This window comes from Prinia subflava, chromosome 7 (genome assembly GCF_021018805.1).
Source record: "Prinia subflava isolate CZ2003 ecotype Zambia chromosome 7, Cam_Psub_1.2, whole genome shotgun sequence".
Taxonomy (NCBI): Eukaryota; Metazoa; Chordata; class Aves; order Passeriformes; family Cisticolidae; genus Prinia; species Prinia subflava.
This window is the reverse complement of record NC_086253.1, coordinates 8,497,883-8,523,306: the sequence shown is the minus strand read 5'-3', so window position 1 is coordinate 8,523,306 and position 25,424 is coordinate 8,497,883. Positions and strand designations below refer to the sequence as shown.

Below are 25,424 nucleotides of genomic sequence, written 5' to 3'. Positions count from 1 at the left end.
AGCAAAAAAGTTATAAGCTTATTTGAGGATAAAAACAAAAGTATAATGAAATAGCAAATTACTCATCAACATTTGGAAAGGCAGCTACTCCATGTGTACAATATAGAGTAAAAAAGAACAAAACACAATTAAAGCAACTAAGAGGGATAAGCCAAGACCTTCAGGAAATAGCATCACTAATTTCTTTAGAGAAAAAAAAATCAAGTGAGCTTTATTGAGACCTTGAATCTGCCCCATGCCCAGTTCTCTCCTCAGCATTGCTCCTCTCCCTCTCTCCAGTGGCAGTGGGACCCCAGGGAGCTGGCCCAACATCCTCCCCCCTCTTCCCTGCTCTCTCTCTGGCACTGGCTACCAGGCTCCCCCCAGTCACAAGCCCACCCCTGCATCACCCCTTTCCTGAGCAGGACCTCACTCTGCACCTTTCTCCTTTCCTCACACAACCCACACTGGTCACACCATCTGAAAGGTTCTGGCCTTCAGGATTATTTCCCTCCAAATCAATGACTCCAGCACAACAAAAAGAAGCAGCACTTGTGATTGATCAATCCAATCGTTTTATTTTCACCTGTTAAGAGAACCCTCTGCCTACCAGCAGAGTTCAACATAGATGGGCAGACAGACTTGAATACAATTAAATACAGGAAAAATTGAATTATATACAACAAGACAGACATCTACGTAATATAAAGATTTTTTCATTTTCTGTGAGTTCTTGCCAATATTGCTGGAACTGAAATATATCAGACTTTTTTTTTCCCTTGAAGAAAAAAGCATGTAATGAATTTTTGATTTTTTTCCCATGTACTGAGACATATCTGTTTTGAGATGCACAAAATTTGTGGCACTTCACAGGGTACACAAAAGCTAAAAACTTTTTGTTATAGTTTATGATACCTAAACTTTGATTAGATCTATTTATTGAGACACTAACTCTAAAGTGGTATTTACATGGAGGAAGTTGTGCAAAATCATATAGGCTATGGCTAGTAGACTGTGAAAGATGCATGATTAAGTGACTCACCCTCATCCTCTGTAGTAATCCCTTAAATCTTCTTCTGATCATTCCTTTCACACAGCAGCCACCCCAGGAAAACCAGCCATAATTTATTGTTTCTTTGTTAAGCTACCAGGACAAAGTAGTTTGTGACCCCTATGGGTCTTGTCCAGTTTTCATGTTGGGCTGCTTCTCTTCACACAATTAATACTTTAAGCATCAATTCTCTGCTTTTTGGGACACAAATGCAGCCATCACTGTCACTGCAGTATCCTGAGACAGCCACAGTCCTGACCCACACCCATGGGAGCACACAGGAACGAGCTGTGTAACTTTGCAGGAGCCATCCTATTGCCACAATACACAAACTGCATATTCTGCTAACAGCACTGAATCAAAGTCAGTCCAAATCAGGATCGGGTACTGCATTTCTTGAGGCAGCCTTTATGTTACAGAACTATTACTATATCCAGAAACATCCTAAATAAAATAAATTAAAAAAAAGTCCACTTTACTTTGGGTTCCAAGGCAGCTTGAGACAGCTAATTTAGAAGAGCTTCTTTAATTAAGGGCTTTGTACAGATCCCAAGGACAAGTTAGCAAAGACACATGTGATACCAACATTGACAAAACAAATCCTTCAGTTGTGCTGAATGGTTCTTAGAATGGTTCTTATAATGGTTTCTATAAGCAACCAACTGCCAAGAGGTGGCCAAGTTTAATTCTGGATTTTCCATAGAGGCACCTACCAGAGCTGTGGATCACAACCACTGATTTTAATCATCTGGTCTACATCAGCCTGTTCGTATCAGCCCACCCTGGATTCCAGATCAGCTCGGACATTTTAGCTGTAAGTTTAAAATAGACATTTAGAACTCAGTCCTGGGAAAAAGGTGACTGGATAAGAGTGCATAAACTGGTGTATTCCTGCCTTCTCTACTAGAGAAATTGTCTTTCCTAGGAGATGTATCTGACTTCTTTTTAAAAGCTGCATTTAAAGAAAACTCGACAACCCTCAGGGCAAAGGGAGATTAACTTTTCTCTAACAAGCTGTCAATATTGCTATCAAACACTTTTTAAAGCCTCAACTCAATAATGGCAATACGGTTATTTAATTTTCTATTCATTCACCAGGCTTCATCCAGTCAGGTGTCAGTGTAACAACCAGCAAGAACAGCAAAGTGAACGCACTGAACTTAAAGCCTTACATTGGGAACAACTGATACAGTAAGATGATCTGTAGGTAGTTTGGTATTCAGCACACAGATGAATTTGCTTCTTGTTCACCAGGAAGCCTAGAGAAGATTGTATTCTTGACAGTTATTAGGAGAGGGTGTTACAGCACAAATAAACCCAAGAGACCATCTCATCACGTTAGAAAATAAATTCAGTGTTGGGATTAAAATACAGGAATTTTCGGCAGTTGAAACAATCAAGGAATTATTTTCACATTGCACATGCTGCAATGTGTCTACGCACTTGGGATCTCATTGAGTTCATAAAAACATCTGCATGTTCAAATCTTCTGCTCAAAACACTTGACTGCTGGTTAACAGCAGGTTACTTTATTGCATAACCTTTGTTGTCAATTTAAGTCTGATTTATGAAAAAACAACCCATCAGTACAGAACTCACTCTACTAGGGCAAAGATGATATGCAAGAAAGCAAGAGTCATGAGCTTCTTACAGGATGAAAAAAAAAAGGTGTAATGAAATTGTAAATTGTTAATCTGTCTTCTGAAAGGAAACTATTCCATACCTGTATTTGAAGGTAGGAATAATTTATAGAGTAAGAAAGAACAAAATATTCACACTCCCTTATTTAAGCATTAAAAAAAGTAGAAGGAAATGGATTAACTGCTTCCTTCCTGGTCTAGGTTGCTGGTCTACTTTAGACACAGTCATTGATGTAGCATGATAACCAGGAACATAACAAGAAGCAACTTGGACCATAAAAAAGCTGTCTAAATACGTTCAAGTTGGTCTCCAAAAAAACCAGTTTTATTTGGATTTGTGCACAACCTGCTGCTCTTAAAATCTTCAGAGCACTGAAAATATAACATTTCCCCCAAAATCCAGTTGAGTCTGTCCTGAGAAATAAAAGTACTCATATATAAATGGGATGATATTGTCTGTGAGTGAGTTTCTTCCTGCAAGTTGGGCAAGAGTTGGCATTCCTAAGGGAATCACGGAGGCACTGACTGCAGAAGACATGGCCACATTTTGTTGACACAATCAGTCGTCCACTTTGCACAATCTGGAAGAAAAGAAACCACAACAGGCATTGGAAGTAAAGAATTCAATGATGATGGTCTACTGCCATCACACAAACAGGACTTAGCATATCTGGAATTGTCCTTTACTCTTAGAATAGTAAGGAACCTGAAGATCTTTCAGTGCCATCCTGCCAAGGGTTCCTCCCTCTACCCCACCACCAAGAGGAGACTTAAGACTGGTAAGTTACTGTGAGCTTCAAGGCAAGCTCTGTGCTTCAGGCCATCTCTCTGGAACCTCCCACACCAGCCAAGTGAGCTGTGCACTCCCCCTCTGCCCCTTTCTCCCTCACACAGAATATAAAGGATGAGAGCATGTGGATCCTTACCTCTGAGTAGACATCCATGCAAATTGGACAGCTAACAGTACCAGACGGCCTTGTAGTACAGAGAAGAGAACAAGAAAGAACATGCAGCCATTAATTTCACTGCACATCAAGGGTTATCCACACACAAAATGTCACATCACCATCTGAGTGCACCAACTAGCCATGATACATTTCTCTTTAAGATTGCTGTGTATCTTTAACTCCTCAGTTTATGGCATGTAATAGCAAGATTGGGTCTCCCCATCCCAAAGGAAAGGTTTTCCCCAGGGGGAAGATGCACTCAGTCACCCTGGTCTAGCACAAGAACTCACAGCAGTCTCTTGCTCTGTTCAGCACTAACAGGCCATCAATGACAGCTCTGTAACAAACGCACTGAGCTGTGCCTTGGAAACGAGTCATTCTAGAAAGGGAAGAGGCTGTCACAAGTACAAAAATCCCCTGCCCTAATTTAGCACCAGCCCAGTAACAAACGCATTCTAAGAACTCCTTATAAAATGTAGGTCAGGAACACACTAACGTGAGGAAATGCTCAAGCCCAAATTTCTGGTTGCAAGGCGGAAAGACCGACTCAGTGTCTGTACTGAGCTGTGGTTACAGACGTGCCTCTGCTGCCTTCATTCTCCAGGAGAGCAGTACTGCACCCACACAGCAACACACACAGCTTGGCTGCCTAGGGAACGTGTCCCAGCCCGAGAGCTGGATAATACAGCTAGCACAAATAAAAACAGCTTCCTGACACCTTTCTTTACAAACTGATCTCTAGTTTAAACCTTCACAACTCTTTACCCTAAACACTTGGCTTTCTTATGTCACCGCCCATCCTGAACCACAGTTTGTAATTTATTAATGAAATAGGAATAGAAAGCATGAGATGGCCTTTATCCCATCTTCAATTCAAGCAGGGAGCACTACTAACATCTACCCCTAGTTTCACCAACAGAATTTAACTCCACGAATTCTCCCATTTTTACTCCTCAAATTCTTGAGACATCAGCTGTAACACTTCAGTAAGAAATTACAGTTGATGATCATCTTAGAAAGATGAAGAGATCATCTTAGAAAGATGAAGAGTCCAACACCACAGTGGCAATCCCCAGCACCAGGAAGAACCCTTTTGTCAGTGTTAAACACTGCAGCACCGAGTTCTTTCAGCCTCACCCACACAGAGCAGGAAGGTACAATCTTTAACAGAGGAGGCTCAAGGAACAAACTAGTACATTTTTACATTATCCAATTAGTAGTATTTGCTCTCTGAAGTACTTCACAACCAACATTTTGACATCTACAACTCCACTGGCAAAGCACATTATGAATTAGAACAGCACAGGACCTTTCAGTAGTGTATTTATGACCTGGCATCCAAAAGCTACATACTCAAGTTCTCTCCTACCCTGCCTTTCAGTAATCCCAAAGGCTCACAGCACATCAGCTTCATTTAACCCTGTACTTCCCCTTCCCCACAAAAAACCACCCCAGTTTAAAAGAAGTTTATGCCACAATTCTTAAGTCTTTCTGATGCCTTGGAGAGGCTCCTTAGAACACAAGCTAGACAAAGTTAAAAGAAAAAGTAGGTATTTATTAAAAGGCCTTCAAAGGATACACCTGGGAAGTGCAAAGCCTTGCAGAGGCCACACCCAAGATGGACAACAGTCACAAGTTTCTCAGACAGATATAAGTTTGGTCTGTTTGCATATCAGAGGTTAATTGTCCAATTACAGTTTCAGGTAATGAAGTCACATTCCCCAGTTTGCTCCCACCCACCCCAATTCATTTTTGTTTACACTTTCTGGGGCCTGAGGCAAATGGTGTGACCTTGGTTCCCAGGCGCAGAAGGATTGTTTAGTCTGACCAAAATGGGCAGAATTTTAGTTATACAATAATGCAGTACAGAATCTGAAAAATATAAAAGCTAGCAACTTAAGGCATCACTTCAACTTGCCTAGTCATAGACACCAGATTTCATTTCCTTAGTCTAACACACTGTAGCAGGATTTACTCTTTCTCTACTTAATGGGGTCTTTACTCACTCAAGCAGCAAGATTCCCATCCCACATGCAAACATATCAGGGCTCCCATCCATGGGACAGAAGAAGAACTGAGCATAGTAGCATGACCTCCAGGATTACCTTGCAAGTGTACCGCGGGAAGGACAGCAGCTGCTTGGAGAAAGGCAGCAGCTGGCACAGTATGTAAAAAAAGCAGGGATGCATAAGTGTTTTTAGTGGAATTTGCCAGTCTGCTGCCTGCCAGCCTTGTCATACCAAACCTTATGGACACCAACAGAAGTATTTTATACCTTATGAACTACTGGAGCTTTGTGGGAAAAGGAAACGCAATACATTATGAGCTCTGGCCTGTGACTATTCCTCACTTCCTTGCCATACTCCACATGCCTCTTTAAGGCTGTATACAAAGCTGTAGATCTGTTTTGGGCTGGCTTTCCATCCTGAAGTGAAAATGATATAAATTGACTATCATGCAACGTGGGATGTCACACTCATTAAAAGAAAGAACTGAGTAAGTGAAGGCTTTACAGAAAGTCAGGTGATGACAAATACAGCACAGTCCTGTCTATCTCAAAAGAAGCACAACTCAATGTTTGGTAGGTCATGAAGCATACGTACTTGGAATTTGCAGTTTCCTCTTCCAGCGGTCCCAGTTCTCGAGACGCTTTATCAGCCACATACACATCATTATCTCTTGCTTCATCTTCATCATCACTGCTCAGTACACAGCTGTCTGACTGTCGCTGGCTTCTTAGTCTCAGATTTCTCCTTTGTCGTTGGTTCTCTGTAATTTAATTTGGTTAAGTTAGCTGTACTATTATCTCTCTCTCTGGAACTACCCTTGAAATGCAATATTAGACTATATTCAGCTAGATGAAAAGCAATCTTAAACTAGTTTCCAAATATTAAGGCTGAACACGTCCAGACATTATGAATATTCTGCTACACACTGACACAAAACATTTGCTCTCCTCACCTTGCAAACAGCTAAAACTTAATCTCGAAGATCCTTAATGTCACACATTCCATTTAATTACATTACCTGGGAATTAATCTCCCTTATAAAGGAAAGATACTTCTCCCATTCCTGACTGACAGAAACTGCTACAATCCTATGCTGAGGAACTACAACAACTGCTGTGTTCTGGGAGAGAGGACTGAACCTAAGTTTCACTCTGCAACTCCAGTATCCACGTAAAAATAATCAAGCCACTAATCAATAAAACGACATTAAAAGGTCACAAAATTACAACCTGCCAAAGTGTTCAGCTACAACTTCTAATGCAGGCATTTTTCACTTTCTCTTGCTTCATTCAGAGCACAGAACAGCTTACATTCTAGATAAGCAGCTGAAAACATACTAATACATCTCCAATAATGTAATCAGAACCACATCTGAAAGATGTAAAAGATGAACTTCTCTACACCTGTAACTATTTTAACATCTAAAGTAGAAAAACAGTTAATACTTCTCAGTGCAAAATTTGAGGCATGTTGGACTAGTGAGTACTATGATCACAAATCACTTTTAGTTCCTTCACTGCAATACAGCTTAAACAAAACTTCTGACTTTTTTTTTCATTCACAACCAATATTCTAGTGCTAATTAAAATTATGGTCAACTTGGGGCTTAAAGAAATTCTGTCTTTAGAAAATAAGTATCTAGAGCAGCTTTTGATATATTTTATTTCAGGTACTTTCTACAAGCTCTGATACTGACTAACAGATACTGGATTCATTGTCTGAGACACTGCCCAGACGCTTCAGCAATGTCCCTGGCCTTCTGCAGTTTCAATAAATGCTGCTCAAATTCATCAGAAAAGGCAAACAAAAAATAATAATTATTACGTTTAGGAGAATTCCATTATCAATTTTAAAATGTCAACTCACCTTCAACAATCTTGCGTCAATACATATAGAAAGGGAGAGAAAAGAAAATACAGTTAAGACTTTGTTGTGCACCCCTAGTGTTACATACAAACACCAGCTAGGCACAGGAGTCCAACAAAACAAGCTAAGAATGGTAGGCTATTAGTGCTATTTTGATTAGGAATATTAGAAGTAGTATATTAAATGCTTCTCTGTAAACCACTATGTGGATGCTGATGGTTCTGCTCCCACTGCCCCAGTGAGGTAGAAACAGAGGCAAATTCTGAACCACCTGAACCCACTCCTCCCTGCTCCCCCAGTTCAGTTCCCTGATTTAGGGTTCAGGTGATTCTTTCCCTCTTTCTCCTCAGACAGGCCAGTTCAGCAGTGATGTCCATAAACACCTCATATTATGGCAGCTGCTGAAGAAAAACCCAATCCCAACCTGCTCTTGGTGGGACTGGAGCAGGGTAAGCACAGATTCTGTTGTTAAGTTTGAGGCCTTTCCTTTGCAAAGGCTCAGGAATAAACCCAGGAAGAAATACTCCCTTATGCTATTCCTGTTGCTTTATTTCTGCTTGGCACAGGAGCAGTGGCATCCCAAAACTGAGGGGATAAACAAGACTGTCAGCTGGATCGAAGACTATTCTAGCTTGCAAAAGAGTAGAAAAAAATAAGGCTTTTTAAAGACTTCTTGGAGTATGAACCTGAACTTACTTTACTTACTCTTCTTGCACTCGGCTTTTTCTTTAAATTATTGGCCTATAGGGGTATTAGAAAAAATTCTTCACCAAGAGTTGTCAACCACTGGAAGGGGCTGCCCAGGGCAGCCCAGCAGCACTGGCTTGAAGTCACCATCCCTGAAGGAATTTTCAAGACATGCAGATGTGGTGCTTATGGACATGGCGGTGCTGGGTGAATGGCTGGATTCAGTTATCTTAGAGGTCCTTTTCAACCTAAACAATTCTAAGATTTTATCTTTGATATATCTAGAAAAACTTCAACTATCAACTGCACCTCTTTCTGTTACAGTACTTATGACTGACCTATATAAACTCCAGGTTCTGGAGCAGAAAGTTTTTTTTATCAGTATCACTAACTGCAAGTGCCCTCCAGAGCAGCTTCTTTGTTATCTGCAACACAGGACCTTCATGCCCTGACAAGCCAATTCTGAACTTAAAACTTACCCTTAAAGTCAGATTTTATCAGGCAACAAATGTGAAAACTGATTTGACTACACGATTTAGGCAAGTGTATTTTTCACTACTTACCACAACAGAATCATTGTGAGTTAGATCAACAACTACAGGATCAGAGGATTCACACGTGAGATCTACTACTTCTTCACCAGCTGAAAAACAAAGTTAGAATCAAGGTCAGAGACGGCAGAGGAGGAGAATTGCCTGCCACTGTGTAACAGCTTGAGATTGAACCATCTCCTGTCCATCTTCTCTTCAGGAACGAGTCCAACATTTCATTCTCAAGCTTTACCCTCAGCAATCCACAGAGAGCTTTACCAGCCCCATTTTCAGCTGAAATGCAAAAGAGCAACTAAGCTGCTCACACAGTTCTGTCAGATGATGACAGCAACAGACAATTCATCTAACAGGAGAATGTTTATCACACAGAAATATAACATGAATCATATAGGATATAACAGTACTGTGCTCTGCATGTTCCCTTGAGGGATTGGGCACAATTAATGATAAAAAGTTTTCCTAATCTTCATCAAACTTGGGAGTTCCCAAGTTTAGTTTAGGAAGTGCACTCTGCGTAGTGGCAGCTGCTGTAACTCCCAACTCATCTGAACAGCCATGCAGATGTTTGAGCAGCTCCTGAGGACCTTTCCTGTGCAACTCATCTATCATTAGTGGCAAATGCACTGTAGCTCAGTAACAAACCAAACCAGTTTTCAGTAGGCTTGTTGTTTAGGGATGCCATGCTAGGCACTTCCTAAAATCATGTTTCCCTGCTCCAGTAAACGGCCTAGAAACTGGCAAAAGCACATGTTCAGTTGGACACAAACCCTCCAGAAGCACTTTCTATTCTTATCACTTCAAAAGAAAGCTTACCACTTTCCTCAAGTTCTATTGGCTCTGCTTCTGAAGCCATTTCAGCAGTAGAAGCCATGAGCCTGTTTCTTTTTCGAGCTTGCCTAGAATTAACTGTTCCTCCACGGCGCTTTCGTTGAGTCTAAGAGAGAACAAAGACTTTGCATTTTCTGTGCAAGCATTAGTAACACAGCCCTCAATTTTGCAACACCAATGAAAGCACACAAGGGTACAGAAAACACTCCTGTAATAGTCATCAAAAGGTGCTATGGGTTATTCTCACCTGAATCAATTCCAGCAAGGAAAAAACATCCCCCCAAATCCAGATCTCTTAGCAGCTGCCTCAGCAAGAAAAAGCCTACCATGATGGTTTGCAAATGAGAAACTAGGTCATAATTTATTAGGTTTTGCTGACATTGTGAGCATTTCTGTACTATTGCTAGCACCTAGAGTGATTAAAAATATTTCTTGAACTTACATAAAGATTCAATACACTTATGTTCCTGTGTATTAGCTACAAACTCTTAAAACAATTTGCTGAAATACAATGGAAACTGTTTCAAGAATCAGGTTTGCGATGAGTAGTAAAATACTTACTGTGCTCATAGTGTTTCTTGATTTAAAACCACTGAAAAAGAGGTACAAACACCAAAAAAGTAATGGCAAGGAAGCTACAGCTATAACTTCCTTAGATTCCTTTAGGTAGCTCACTGATAGGAACTCCAGGTTTCTGAAGGTCAGAGGACAATGTTCTTCCAAACCTACGAAAGAGAAGAGAGAAGGTTACCTGTCTGCAGTGCTTGTACTCTCCAATACCCCCTGCTCCAAGATTACCATTCCCGAGCCACCAATTTCTGCCCAAAGCCAGAGGGGAGGGAAGCCAAATTCAGAATGTGAGCCCCAGACAACTGCAGCTGGCCCTGAAGCCTCAGTCATTCTCACCCATGAACTAAACACCTGAAAAAGGGAGTTTGACAGCAAACTAGAAGAATATTAAGAAATCCCAATGACACTGAACTGAAAAGCAACTGAATGATACTCAAGACAATGTCTGTGAGCAGGGATCAGTGGGAATTTTGTCATAAACAGCCTTCTTCAGAGAACCTAAACTCCAGATGAGCAGCTTTCTTCTGCAACCCATCTCCAGATTCCAACAGCTGGGAGACAAACAGCTTGAGAGGAATTTAAAGCAAGTGAAGTAGACAAATTTCAGTTTCAAAACACTTGTTGATGTGCAGGAGAATATGAGTTCATTGTAGCTGCTCTGTTACCTGCACATGTGCATGCCCAGCTCCCTGCCGAGGGGAGAGGTGAAAAGCAGAGAGGCAGCTCTGAGTAGCTGACAGGGTGCTGAAGGTGTCATCCTGGAGCCTGGCTGTGGTACAGTTACCAGCTGGCCAACACACAGGGTGGAGCTGGGGCTGGGCACAAGCGGACACAGTGCAGGGACCAGGAAAATAACAACTCTGTGTCTTGGGGTGACTCTGTGCTCTGGTATCCCCTGTCATCTGCTCTGTGCTCAGACAGGAGCTCTGCAGCTTCAGGTTAGATCCGAGGGGGGGTGGGGGGGAAATAGTGGAATTATTTTGGCATCCGTGTTTAAAAACACAGAGATAAGCCTCTTGGTTTCTCCCACTCTCCATTTTCTTTCTCCAGAGACAGAAAGAGAGAGAGAGCGAGTTTTTCCTTGTTTTTTTAGCTAGCTTCTTGTTTGTTAGCTGAGGCAATAAGTTTTTTTCCTGGGACTGTGGCTTCTTCTCCTGGAACTGTTCAGCTTTTCTCTGGTTTAACACACCAGAACATTGCCCAGCCGCCCCTTCAACACCAGCAGCCCAGAGGGGCCCACGCTGCACCCCAGCTCCAGAGAGAACCAAACCCCACCTACAGAAAGGACTCTGAGGGTCCCATCTCTTCAGAGCCGAGAGAAGTTTAATTACTTAACATTATTCACTCTTTATCTCATGCCTGCGAGCCATCTGATTGTTAAATTACCAGGGTTTTTTCACTTTCTCCAAGGGAATTCCTTTTGAACCTGTGGGAACCGATGGGGGAGGGGTTGCTAAAACCAGCCCTCTATTAGAAGGCACACCCTTTCAGAAGTTTTCTCCTAAATTTGTCCAAAACCAGAACACTGTGTTAAACAAGAACTGCTGAACTGTCTCCAGAGCTGACTGATTTTGCCACAAAGACCAGCACACACACTGTAGCCTACTCCCAAATGGGGAAACGTGAACATGTTTCCCCATCTGAGAACAGCACTGGCAGTCAATCCTACCTTTCAATTAAAAGGAACCTGACTGATATTTTTCTGCTTCAACTTACTCCATTTCTTAAATCACTTTCTTAAGTGACCCATTAACACTGAACTGTGACATTACTAAAACAAAACATACTTGAGAAAAATGTTTACTCTCAATTTGGTACTTATTACAGAGCCCAAAGATATATTTATGTATAGTTTAAGGCAACACAATACACCATTCATCAATTTTCTCACATTTTCTCACTTTAAAACCAGCATAAAAGCCAAAATGAAAGTCAATATGCCCTTTTCCCCCCCAGTTGAACCACATATGCCAGACTTAATGCTTAGTGAGTCCATGGGCACAGCAGATCTCATTTTCAGAACGATTATGTGTAACACCCTCTCCCAGGTTTTTTTTTAGAAATCTAAACTGACATTCAGTTTTTCTGGTAGATAAGAAATACTGTTATGTTGTTACCTGGGATGCTGAAGGCTCAGGCTACCAGAGAAGGTAGACTGCCTTCAGTCTCTTGTTTCCTCAATGCAGGACACACATATGCAATAATTTCCATAACATTTTGTGTCCAGGTAATGAGAATTCTCTTTTAACACTTCATCCCACTGTTCTTAAGGTCTAAATTTCATTTCACTTGATAAGAAAGAAAGCTTCTCTGTGAGCCTTATCACCATTCCTGGGAAGATCCTATTTTACTCACTTTACTGAGTTTCTGGGCTAGGAGACAAGAACTTTTAAAACCATACGATGCCTAATGCTGCAATCACACAAAAACCCAACCACACAAAAAACAGAACAGAGAGGCTGCACTGTGAGTACATTTTCTAGGTGCTGTACAAACTCCTACTTCCATAAGACTATTACTCATGGGTTTGGAGGTTTTAGAGGACCAGGGGAAGAGGGAGGGGAAGGAAGAGACACAGCACAAGCGATGAGGGATGGAGGCAAGGGAGAGAACCATCCCTAAACCTTACATATCTGCTCTTTCAACAAATTGCTTCAAGACAAGTTACCATCTTCACTGACCAGCTACAAATGAAATGAAAAACTACTTGAGTAAACCAGTTTTCTACACACAGCAAGAGGATTAACAGGAGTGAACAATGAGGTATATTAAGAAGTTAGGCCATGGATTTTTTGTAAGTTTTACTTCATCAAGAAACCCAAGAGATGTTTTCTTTGATTCTCCTCAGATATAGAATTGGAAAAAATACCTGGACATTAAAAAGCTGGGAAGTGTTAGTTGGTGCACACACCTGAGAAATACAAAGAGATGAACTTTATGTAAGCTTATGTGCTGGTTTTGCACTTAAGTGACTTTTTCCAAGAAAGTTATAGCAAAGCCAATCAGTGACTAGGTTTGAATATTGACATCTGGTAAAGCCACTAGAAAGATGATACGCCTCTGTGAAAACACAGGTTAAAAATTGGAGAAAATCCCGAGAAGTTTTCTTTTCCTTCTTGCCTAGTAGGAGGTAACAAGGGGGCCCAGCTCCCTCCTTGCCTGCTGAGCCCCAGGTCGGGGCCAGGCCCGGTGACTGCCGGGCAGGGGAGGGAGGAGACAGGGCCAGATCGGGCCCCAGTGGCTGCTAACATCCAGCCAAAGCCACAGCCCGGGAGGCCCAGCCTGGCTGGGTGGCCCTGCTGAGGGTCCCCCCTCTCCAATGGCAGCCCACAGGCCCTGGCGGGCCAGCCCTTCCCAGCTGCAGAGATCGTGGCTCACAGAGCTGCGGGCAGAGGCGGCTCTGCAGCCGGGCGGGTGGGCCCGCAGCGGCCAGAACCCCGGCCAGAACCCCCAGATCCTGGCCTGGCCTCAGGGCGGCTTGATTTTACCACCTCTGGCCACCCCTGGAAGAATCATCACGCCCTCTGCAGGCTGTTAACTCCTGCCTTGCACAGGTGAGACTTCCTAATCATTACATCCTCTCTGAATGAGAGAAAAGACAGAGTGAAGACATGTAGAGACAATATGAGGAGGTCTAAGTCAGTGAAGGGAGCGTTGAGGCCTAGATGGAAGAGAACGAGACGATGCCTCGGCTTTAGGTTGAAAATCTTTTGTGAGCTATGGCAATAGACTGTAATATGCTAGAATATCACTTTAAGTTGTGGAAATATGTGTTGGGGAGATGATAAGAGGTTCAGATTGCAGATCTAAGCAAAGGCATTTGTGGTGGACTACGTAAATACTGAAGTACCTGTGATCTTATGAGAAGCTTGACTAGAGAGAGAGAGAGATGAGATGAAGATCTACCCCTAGAAAGAGAAAAGATTTCTCTCCTAGAGATGAAGAAAATCCTCTGCTTTTGGAACTGTTCATCCTTAAAATGATACCACATGAGTACATGGCCCATACGCAGCTGTGGGAGGCTGTGTAATACGAGAGGGACTTCACAAATGCAGATTCCCGGGTGGATGCTTTTGTGAGAATTAAAAAGCCACAAGAGAACTGTTCTTTCTAATGGGGAAGTTACCATAACATATCAAAAGAGACTTCTCTCTCTTAAAGAATTGATGAAAAACTGTTTTATAGGTGGTAAACTGAGCAATGGTTCTAAGTTTGTCTCTATACATTGTCTGGGAGAAAGAAAAGAAACTGTTGGGAGGAGAGGGCAAATATTTTAAAAGTTTTATTCTGATTCTTACTAAATTTCTTTCATGTAGTTTTGTTAATAAACCTGTCTTTATGCCCTTTTAAGTTTTGAGCCTGCTTTGCTTTTCTTCTAATCCTATCTCACAGCAGAAAATGCGTAAATAATTCTAGTAGGCACTCAAACCACTACACAAAATTTAGGAAACAGAAATAGGCAAACTTGAAACCACAACATGAATTGGTGTTTCTGCCCAGTTTCGATCTGAAACCGTCACAGCTTATTTTAAATTACAAGTTGTCAGAACTGTTTTGAAATAGAATCTTTCAGAACAACAACACTGACATATCTGCACTGCTGAAAGACAGCAAAAAATAAGCTTATAGTATTCATCAGGCAGCACAGGTTTGAATGTAAAACACCCAGAAGGTTTCACAAGACCTGGTGCTTTTCAGACTTAACACTGAACACAACCCAGTGCAATGGTTTGTTAACCAAGTGTCTTTAGAAAGGCTTAAAAACATTGAGGGGAACACTGTGATGACTCCAAACAAAAATTTGCACTGATAATCTTGGGCTATGAGTGACTTAAATGCCAAAGGAGAGCTATAACAGAAGAAAAAATGAAGCAAACCAACCAACTCAAATTTAGAAGTTGTGGTGAAAACTGAAGTAACACACAACAGAAGACATGTTAAAACCATCAAAAAGTGTACTTTAAATACTTGTATGCTTCTTTATCCAGATACAAGAAACCAGATTATTCACAGGATTACTGTAATGTCTGTGAACGTAGGATTACTGTGAAATGGATCAGAGGATCTCATGTCAACCCTCAGCTGCAGTGGAGGACAGAACCACCTTTAGACCTGGTGTGCTCTGTGACAGAGCACACCATTGCTATTTAAATGGTTTAATTTTTAGAAGCTTAGAATAAGACAATTGAGTTAAACAGCTGGGTTTCTTTATAATTAATGCAGAGAGTACACATAAGGCACAAATGTTCCAGCTGCTGATGGCTCCAAACCTCTTCAGAAGCTGCTTCTGAAGAATTTAGTTGAGAATAGACACCCACAGGGAAGCTCATCACTGTAAAACCACCTCAAATCATCACAGGTAGGTTCATCAATATCAACATGGCTCATCTCAGGAGAGTCTTGTTTACTAACAAAATCAGACTGCAGGAATTTTATTAAGACTGTGGAAGGAGTCTTATGATCCAGCAACATTTTTGTTTTGTAAGAACAAACCTTTCCTGTGGGGCTATAGATTTCCACGTTATTGGCTTACTTGGGAAACCTTACTGAATATAAATTGCCCAAACATTCTGAAAACAAAGCAGAGTTTACTTTCTTAAATACACCATAGATCAACTCTATTAATGTACAGGAATGGGGTATGCACATTGCATGTTAAGAGAGAGTCTCATCTGGAAGAATTCCTTAAAAATCTTCAAAACTGCAGGACCACTTAATTTAATATCAAAGTTTGTTACACAGGACTGGACAGCCCAAGTCAATGATAAGGTCTGTAATACTCTTCTTCCAGCAGTCACTATGAAACCACCCAGCACCAAGATTCCCAGGAGCTGATAATACAAATAATTACTGCAGCAACCTCCCCCCTCAAGCCATAGACACCCAGTGACCTCACTCACAGCTTTAGCTGCAGTTATCTGTGAGACTAATAGCAAGCCTCACAGCAAGATGCATGCAGACATCAACCAGAAATTCTAAAATTATGTCTTTTAAAAAGTAAAAATACTTTTCTTTGTGTAAAAACTTAGCAAGCCAATAAATACTTTTAACTTTTACAGACTTTCTATTGCTTCACTGCAGGATGGTACAGAAAAGTTCCAGAAATGGCCACTCCCCTTCCTGTCACACACAGAGTTCTGCACATGCAGTTATTGTTCCTAAGTAATGTTGATCTCAGAACAAATAGTATTTCAAAGACTACAAGTACCAACTTTTTTCTGTACTTGAGAAAAAAGGTCAAGCTATTTAAATTAAGAATGTTTATACTAGGAGTGATAACTACTGTAATTCATCATTTAAGTCTCTTGTTTTTTCCTCTACAAAAAAGTCAACATTTTCACTGACTTCAAATTGATCTAATTAAACATGTGTGAATTACCACTTACAAACAATTCATTCTCTAGAATACTGAAAACTTCTCTTGCACCACTCTCAAAAGGAATTCCTGGTCTCCCACATGAATGAAGACAAGTTGTCTGAAGCAAGAGATAGACATTTTCCCCATCTCACTAACACAAACAAAACTCAGGTTCATATTCATCCTAAACATAAGAAATACCCTGAAGTACCTACATAAAGAAACCAATAATGTCAATCCTAACATTGGGAATGTGCAAGGCACAGCTAAAACACCATTATATGTTGAATTTGTCAAAATGGGATATTTGAATGATGCCTTAAGTTATAGCTTTATATTTTTCAGATCCCGTACTGGATTAGTGTATAACTCTGAACTTCATATAGAGTGTTCATAAACTTTCATCACTGTTTGGTCAGACAAAACCATCCTTCCAGGCCTGAAAACCAAGGTCAGCATCACAGCCTCAGGCCTGAAAAGTATAAACAAAAATAAACTGGGGGAGAGCAAACTGGGGGAATGTGACTTCATTACCTGGAGCTGTAATTGGACAATTAACCCCTGATATGCAAATAGACCAAACTTATATCTGCCCCAAAAACTCGTATGATGTCATGGATCTTGGGTGTAGCCTCTGCGAGGCTTAAAAGCCTTTAATAAATACCCACTTTATTCTCTACCTCTGTCTAGCCTCTGTTCTAGGTAGCCAGTCCAAGGCATCACCATGCCTTTAGGACTGCTTCTCATTTCTACTCCAGATGTCCTTTTGTACCCCTAAGAACAGGAAACACTGCATCAAAGATATATCTGCATAACTACAATTTTGTCCTCCGAAGATGCACATACCAAGCACAAAATGCCAGTCTCAATTTTTTTTTACCATGCAGAACACTAATCTTTCACTCTTAAACCTTCCTATCTTGTATTTCCAGTATTTTAAAGATGCTCTCGTTTTCTCAAATGCACTACGCCACCCTGAGTGAAAAAAGAAACTGAGTCTGTTACCCAAATTAGGTAAAACATTCTCATACCAAAAGACTTTGGTGAGAGGCACCATAAAAAGAGTAAAGATGAGACATAACCAGCTTATAAACAGAGATACACCAGTCTGCGTGCTCTAAGCAGGCAGCTACAACTACAGACAAATATGACATTTCATGAATAACCTAAAAAACCCAAAACAGTTCCAAAACCAACCAAGAAATCCCCCAAATCTTTCCATAGAACAAAACAGCACATTAAACCTTTTCATAGGCCGTATGTCCCATTCCAAACAGCAAAGAAAAATGGATACTGGCCAGAAGAAAAGGTCATTGCTCTTACTTGCACAAGTTTGTCCGACAGACGCCACAACTCACTTTCAACAGTCTCAAAAACCAAATACAGAAGAAAGAAAAAAAAAAAACCAAAAAACAAAAAACCAACAAACCAACTAGTTGAGTCTTTCCACATCCTGTAATGAAATGCAGGTGCGGGCTGAGGTAGGCGAGGAACATTTCCCCCACTCCTGCTGTCACACAAAATGGGAGGGCAGAGCGACAACTTCATGCTGCTACATCCAGCGAGCCCCGGCTGTTCCTCCGGAGAAGAACAGAGCTGTCTTCCCGGGAAGACGGGGCAGGAGCGGCAGTAACCCAGCCGTGCCCGCACCTCGGTGCTGCGGCCGCCCGCCCGCCGGTCAGGGCAGGGCAGAAGCGGCGGGGCCGTCCCCGAACCGGGCGGCGGCGGAGCCGGCCCCGGAGCACCCGGACGGGCCGGGGAGAGCGGAGCCACCACGCGGCTCTCGGCAGGAGCTGCGGGGGAGCCCCTCGGACAGGGCCGCGCCCGGGGAAGGGGCCCGGGCACCGTCCTCAGGCCGGAGCGGGGGCGGCGCCGGCCCAGCCTCGCGCACCGGTAGGAACGGCCGCATACTCCTCCGCTCCCCCCCACTGAGGCCGGGAACGGCTGCTTCCCCTTCCGCTTCTCCTTCCCTTCCCGTTCCCCTCCCTCACCTGTCGCCCCGGACCCTGGGGCAAACCGGAGGGACGGGCCCGCTATCGCCGCTCCCCCCGGCCGAGCCCCCGGCCCGCCGCGCTCACCTCAGAGCCGGCCGGCAGCGGCGCACGGCAGCGCCCGCCCTCACGCGATCCCTATTGGCGGAACCGCGGCCCTCCTCTCAACGAGTGGTCAATGCGCACGTCAATCAGACAGCGGTTACACGGGTGGCCCCACCTCTGCTGCCGCGGGGCGTGCTGGGATTTGTAGTTCCGCGCCGGCTGTGGGGCCTGTGCGGGGCTGTCGGGCCCGCTGAGTTCTCTAGCCGTCCCTCGTGAAAGGTCTCCTGGTCCTCGGGTTAGTGCGACCCTGACAGACCTTGAAAGGGCCGCCCGAAGCCAGACTGTGCTTTTGCTCCGTTCTGGGGACCTGGAGATGGAGTGTGTGTGAGGTTTGGGGTGGTGATTCTCACCCACCCCACCGCAACCCCTGCCCTGTCTTCTGGGAATGTTTCACAGAATCTCAGAATCGTGGAATCAATTAGGTTGGGAAAGACCTTTGAGATCATCAAGTCCAGCCGATGACTGAACACCATCATGTCAACCATAGTATTATAAACTAAAGAAGGAACAGTTAATGGAACTGTGTGGTGGTTACTGCACCTTGTAACAAGCCAAGTCAGCCCAATCCAGTTCCTTCAGAAACATTGTGCAGCTTTTGTACAAAGGGTGAAAAACAACATCTTATGTGGCAGACCACGAGCATTCCTAAAGACCCTCAGGAGACCCCTCTGAGGCTCACTGGGCAAACCCAGGCAACTTCATATCTAACACTTCTCTGATTCATACGTACACCACAATATAAGGAAGATATTAAACTAATAGAGAGCATCCAAAGGGTGACAAAGATGGTGAAGTGCCTTGAGAAGCTGTCTGAGGAGCAGCTGAGGGCACTTGGTCTGTTCAGCCTGGAGGAGCCTGAGAGGATGGAGACCTCATAGCAGTTACAGCTTCCCTGTGAGGGGAAGAAGAGGCGCAGACACGGATCTCTGCTCTTTGGTGAGTGACAGGAGCCAAGGGAATGGCCTGAAGCGGTGCCAGGGTAGGTTGAGGTTGAATATTAGAAAAAGGTTCTTCACCCAGAGGGTGGCTGGGCACTGAACAGGCTCTCCAGAGAAGTGGTCACAGCCCCAAGCCTGACAGAGCTCAAGGAGTGTTTGGACAATGCTCTCAGGACAATCACATGATGTGATTCTTGGGGATGGTGGGCTCAGTGATCCTTGTGGGTGCCTTCCAACTCAGCATATTCTGTGATCTCTGGCTAATAAACACATGTATCATCTCCAGCCAGGCACGTATATTAGGCCAAATTACCCCCTGTGCATCTAGCGCTGTAATAAAGTAATGCCTGCTTCTTAACACTGTATTGGTGTTAAGGACTTTTATTCTCCGCTGACAAGACCATGGCCATGTCTAGTTTTCCTTAAAGACCCCCAGGGATGGTGACTCCAGCCCCTCCCTGGGCAGTCCATTCCAGTATCTAATCACCAGATATCGTGGTGTGCACTCCCTGGATAGTCCAAGGACCATGAGCAACGGGGCCGTGACACTTTCACCCCGGGCTCCTGAATGTCCTCGGGGTATAAAGAACAGGACATGCTGCACTTGCCACTCTGAAGAGTGATTTTATTATCAGGGAAACACAAAATGAACTTAATTCAGAGGAAGGGCGGAGGTGAAGACCTCTACCTTAGCCTTACAGCAGCTTATAAACAAGGGAGGTCTCAGGGGAGGGCACAAATCCTCAGCCAATTAGGTACACTTAGGGGAGGATCATAAGGTGGGGTTATAGTACAGTGACCAATGGGGAACACAATTTGAACCAGCCACTGGGGACTGGAAGATTAGGGGATTTCCAGAGTGGGAGGCACTGGCACAGGGTAGGATTGACAGGTGGGTAGGAGGAGTGCCTTGAACAATCAGGAACAAAGGGTGGATCTGAGGGGAGAGTGACAACTATATAAAGGGATATAGTAAGTACTAAACCAACTAAACAAGGGAAGGGGGGGGAGTACAGAGCAAACCATTTTGAGGAACTACAAAAACATACATTAAGAAAAACACACCACCCAGCCCTTTCTGTGAAGAAATTATTTTTCTCAGTGTGTTTCCAAAAAGAAAAAAAACAAGCAAAATTCATCAGAGCCATCAGTGTGGGAGATTGTTACCTCTTACCCATGGAATAATTACTCCCGATCCAATGTCTAACTAATAAACACTTGCAGAAGTGTTTCAAGGCCCTCACCTCACTATCAAAAGGGTTTTCCCCAGCAGTTTTACCTTAGTGCAATAAGCAGCTGTCCTTCTCTGGATTCCTACTGCCCTGTGCCTGGCAATTGGGATGTTTGTAGATGAACTGGTAGCTTCCCCTAGCAACTTGTCTTCCCTTCTCCTCCTCTGGGTGAGGAGTGCTGGAGAATTGTACTAGGTATTTTTTTTTTTTCCTGCCATCCCAACATAACCATCTCTGTGTCTTTAATTTCATTTAAATAATGAAGCACCTGTGTTCTCTAGCCCACCTGGCACGGCAGTCACTGAGTGTGAGCTTTCCCTCGTTCCTGAGGCTGATGTGGAAGAGGGAGCCAAATGCCACCAGCAGTGACTGTGTTATCTGAGTGAGGAGCACCCTGTGTCCAGTGCCTGGCACATGGCAAAGCCCCCTGGTCTTCCTCAGGTAATCTGGGCTTTGTTACACCTCCCTACACTGTAGGTTCACTCAGGCTCCTCTTCCTGGCTGCAAATGGTGTGACGAATGTGTAAATGAATGAATCATGAATTATTCATCCACCTGTGTTTCCGTGAAGCAAGTGCAGAGGCATTTCTCACACAATTATCTGTGTGTGGCTGCGCCAGGTGGCGGATGGCCCCTGCCACAGGCACCAGCTGAGGCAGCAAGTCTCAGTGAGCTGTGTGACACAGCTCACCTGGCTCCAGTGGCACTGCAGCTGCTTTTGTAACACAAGGCTAACAAGTCCCACCAGACCTTTGATGGCTCTGCATTGCTCACCTCAGGTTTCCACGTGCCGCACAGGAATACAGAGAACGCGCTCTAGAAGCCAGGGGCAGAGTGGTTCTGGATAGGATCTGCTGTGGCCAGCATCAAGTTATTTGTCAGGAGCAAGGTGGTATCTTTTCTGTTATTCTGTGTATTCTGTTGCAAGGCCTGCCATCACTGAAAAATCAATAGGTTATATAGATACAAAAATACCAGTATACGAATATATTGGTATTCCCTTCAAAACACATTCTTCTGCATTCCTCAAAATGTTGATTCTGAAGATGACTCTATGCATCAGATCCCAGAGTAGCAATAGGGTTACTTGTCACCTCTGAAGGCAAAAACTCCACAGCTGGGTTATTGAGATTCCTCTATTCCTCAGTCCTTTCATTTGAGAACAAAGAAAATATAGAGATAGAAATCATTCTGAATCACCTTGATTGTAATTCAGTAAGAATTTGGAAACTTGGTCCAAAATCAAAGGTCAAGAAGCCTGCAGTGTGATGGGGTTTTGAAATTTCCACGACCTCCATATCTGCTTAATGATGCTTTTTTTTTTTTTCCTTTTTCAAATTCTTATGAAAAAGCTTAAGAATTGTTCAGCCATGCAATATCCTAGACCATGAATGTCAGGTGTTAATTGCTGGCATCTGGAAAATCGAGGTGTTAGAGTCACCAATTAGCTTTGTTGGTCTGGAATACAGTGCAAAAGAATGCTGAACAACCACAAAGGAAGACAAACTCCCTGCCACCAAGGGTTTGTCATTTAAAGATACAAAATACTGTACTAGACATGGCATCATAGTTCCCTTTTCTATGTAGTTCTCCTTCTATGATTCCTTCTCCTGTGTTCCTTAATGCCTGCTATGGAGCATGAGCCCTACCTGCATTGCCTTTGTGGACTACTAGAGCATTTATTTGGAGTGAAAAATACAGCACATTTTATCAGCTTGTGGGCTGTGGAAGTGATCTTCACAGCTAGATGGCAATAAAAGAATTCCATTAGACCTCCTTCAATAAAAAGTGAGAAATGCAATGTTGTGAGAAGATTTGAAGCAGCTGCCTGATTCTAATATCAGTGACAGTCTCCTTCAATTTAAATATTTGCAATAGCCATAATTAAATACTCAGTAACTGGCATTGAGTTAAAATAGAAATACATTACATAGTCTTACTGCTGGGCAGATTTTAATTCTGATTTATATCTTCCTTGGCTTTGTACCTGAATAAATTTTATGATTTAAAGGCTGTTTTGCACAGTATGGAAATTGTCAGAGGGCAAATTATCTTCTAGGTGAGTAATAGAATTTTTACTTTTTCTGGAAGCAGCTCCCTAAAGTGATCAATGTTATGTTCTCCTTTTACTGTTTAAAGACTGAAGAAATTTACGTCTGCAAATAGAGTGAAGGTCTGCCTGGGTCACTGAATCTAGACTCTGACTTCTTTCACATCCTCTAAACCTTCTAAACAGTTTTTCCTGCATCCTCTGAAACAGTGATGAAACTGGCAATCCTCTCACATAGTTACTCTCATGTAAGAAGACAGGCTAGGAACTTGGGCTGACCATGCCTTCTGAAAAGATGCATAATGTAAACAAATATTCCTTGGGGTTTGCCCTCATTTTTATTCCTTTGGAAAAATGAGTGTAGCAAACCATGGCATAGTATACAAAACCGGAAATACAGGTCTTGACATTCTTACACAGGTATTTGCCATTATGCTGCAGGAGCTCTGATGATAAAGTTTCAGTTTCTTAAAGCTTTTGATTATAGCAGAAAAAATCATTATATAATTAATCATTACATCATTATAAAATAACATAAAAATAAATTATATTATAACCTCCAAACAGGTTTTTATTCTATTGTGCCTGTAAGACTTGCATTTTTCTAATCACATTGTAAAAGTGAAATAAAGAATAAAACTCAACCCTGTTGTAAATAGGTAATCAGATATTTCCAGCAGGCCTGAGTTTGTTCCAAATGTATTTTTACTTTAGATCAGAGCGCAGTACACAGGCTTTGGCTCCACTTCTTGCTGCCACAATGAGCTCCCTTTTCTGAACTGCTTCTCTGTCCATGAAGCCGTGCTGAAGGATTCTGAACTGCCTTTCCCGACTCTCTTCCAGTTCTTTACAATACTTCCACTGTGAAGAATCCTGCAGAAAAGACACAGGTGAGACAGACTGCAGGTGAGACAGTGGTTCTCTTTAGAGGATACACTGAACTTCTATTTGATAATCCTGCTGGCTGACAACATGGTTTGTTTGCTAACATGACTGGGAAACTTGTTAGCATCAAACTTGGTGTGATGAACAGAAAAGTGGAGTGGGTTGCCCAGTTTAAGATGACTTAAACACTGCTGCAACTCCCCACAAAACTATGGCAATGATAAACTCTAACATGCCTGGGGTGGGAGAGAGGTGAGCATCCCAGTATGCTGTGTGATGGATGTGTGTGATAGGAAGCTGGGAAAGACAAGAGTTGGAGATGGGGTAAGATGCTGTCTTGATGGGAGGAGTGTGTGCTGGTAAGAGTGGGAAGGCAGGTGTTGAATGGATGAGCCCTGCTCTGTGATAGCAGAACATGTGAAAAGAAGGTGAGGTCAAGGCCACGCTGAGGAAATTGTGCCTGGGCAGGAGGCAGGGTGTTGCTATTGCTAGCCATGAATGGCACCATCTGCCTCTGCCCCCTTGCCAGTGCTGGCAGTTGAGCAAAGGTCTGTGAACAGCAGGTCTATTGCAGAGATTTTCTCCTTATGTAATAACCAGACCTTGCTTGACACCATTCTGGTTTTCTGGGGGATAATCTTCAAGAGTCCTGCTTGCTTTTTACGCTCCATTGTTTTTTCTACAATCTTCTTCTGCAGGTTTAAAATGCGTTCATCTTTCATGGGCCTTTCAATAGACTGGGACTTTTTCTTTTCTTCTTGCCTGAAAAGTCAAAAAGAAACAATGAGAAGGTAAAATAATATCACCCCACAGAATAAATTCATTTGAGCACATATTACCTTGGTAATAATGAATTTACTCTTGCTTCTGAGAACCAGTTAGACTCAAAAGAGATTTAAATCATATAACTTGCATGTAACTTCTCTCAGTGTGTGGTCAGGGAGGGATCTGAGCACTGGCAGTGGTGGGGAGAGAAAGGGGTGCTTCTGCCATCTTGGCAAACACCAATTGTAATCCAGTGCTGGGAGCCCAGTGTGCTACACCATTAGCACAGTGGGGTATGTAGGGAACTTCTGAGCTGGTGGGAGTCTGTGCCTCTTACTCATGTACAAGGAAGTCAAGGAGGATTAGTGCTGCTCTCCTCTGACAGCTTTAAACCACGTGAATGGTGAGAGCTTGCAGTCCCGGACTTTGAATCCAACACAAAGCACAGATAATGTGGATGGAGGGAGCCTCAAACCAACGGGTTTGAGCTATTGTGTGATTCTTAGGGCATTAGATTGATTGCAGTAATAGCTGTCCCTCACTGCAATGAAAGGGAGTTGTATCTCAAGTACACAGGCATGTAACTTGAGTACATTAGCATGTATTCCAACACACACAAATCTGCTGGTCCTCGAGTTTGAATGCTGGGAACAGAACTGCTTGTCCACTTCAAATGACAGTGCTGATTTTCAAACTGTGTGAAACTCTAGCAATTAAAGGGATGTCCTGCATATATGCCATCCTGCATTCACAAAGCACTCACAAAGTCACTGCTGTGATAGATGTCACGGCTTGCAGTCTATTAAAGGCCAATGTCTCTGTAATTTTTCATGTTCCATTTCTTATTTTGTTTAATATAGCTCATTGTATGCTTGTACAATGTGCTTCTTTTGTGTTGATTTATGTCCGTAAATAATATTAAAAGGAACCTGGTAGCGACCTGATTAACTCCAGCTGTCACTAAAACAGGTC

General features: G+C 42.9%; 2 protein-coding genes across 5 annotated transcripts in view; both read right to left on the bottom strand.

Moving 5' to 3' along the window:
- Positions 1–531: 531 nt before the first annotated feature.
- RNF4 (ring finger protein 4) lies at positions 532–18,632 on the bottom strand. Of its 3 annotated transcripts, none has more exons than XM_063401497.1 (8): positions 18,565–18,632; positions 10,120–10,283; positions 9,544–9,664; positions 8,743–8,822; positions 7,493–7,502; positions 6,221–6,386; positions 3,597–3,645; positions 532–3,251 (listed from the first exon to the last, which is right to left on the bottom strand). In XM_063401497.1, the coding sequence occupies exons 2-8, from the start codon at positions 10,126–10,128 to the stop codon at positions 3,102–3,104; spliced, it is 585 nt and encodes a 194-aa protein (XP_063257567.1). In that variant the 5' UTR covers positions 10,129–10,283; positions 18,565–18,632; the 3' UTR covers positions 532–3,101. The 3 variants fall into 3 exon arrangements, with proteins under 3 accessions (XP_063257567.1, XP_063257565.1, XP_063257564.1); XM_063401495.1 differs by having other exon boundaries at positions 18,478–18,616; XM_063401494.1 differs by lacking the exon at positions 18,565–18,632 and adding an exon at positions 17,916–18,143.
- A 1,492-nt stretch (positions 18,633–20,124) lies between these two features.
- The window catches only part of CFAP99 (cilia and flagella associated protein 99), a 55,893-nt gene continuing 50,593 nt past the window's right edge, over positions 20,125–25,424 (bottom strand). For both annotated transcript variants that reach the window (XM_063401492.1, XM_063401493.1), the window contains exons 15-16: positions 24,290–24,449; positions 20,125–23,675 (exon numbers count right to left, since the gene is read on the bottom strand). In XM_063401492.1, coding sequence (XP_063257562.1) covers positions 23,508–23,675; positions 24,290–24,449 — 328 coding nt within the window. In that variant the 3' untranslated portion in view covers positions 20,125–23,507. The remainder of the gene's footprint in view (positions 23,676–24,289; positions 24,450–25,424) is intronic.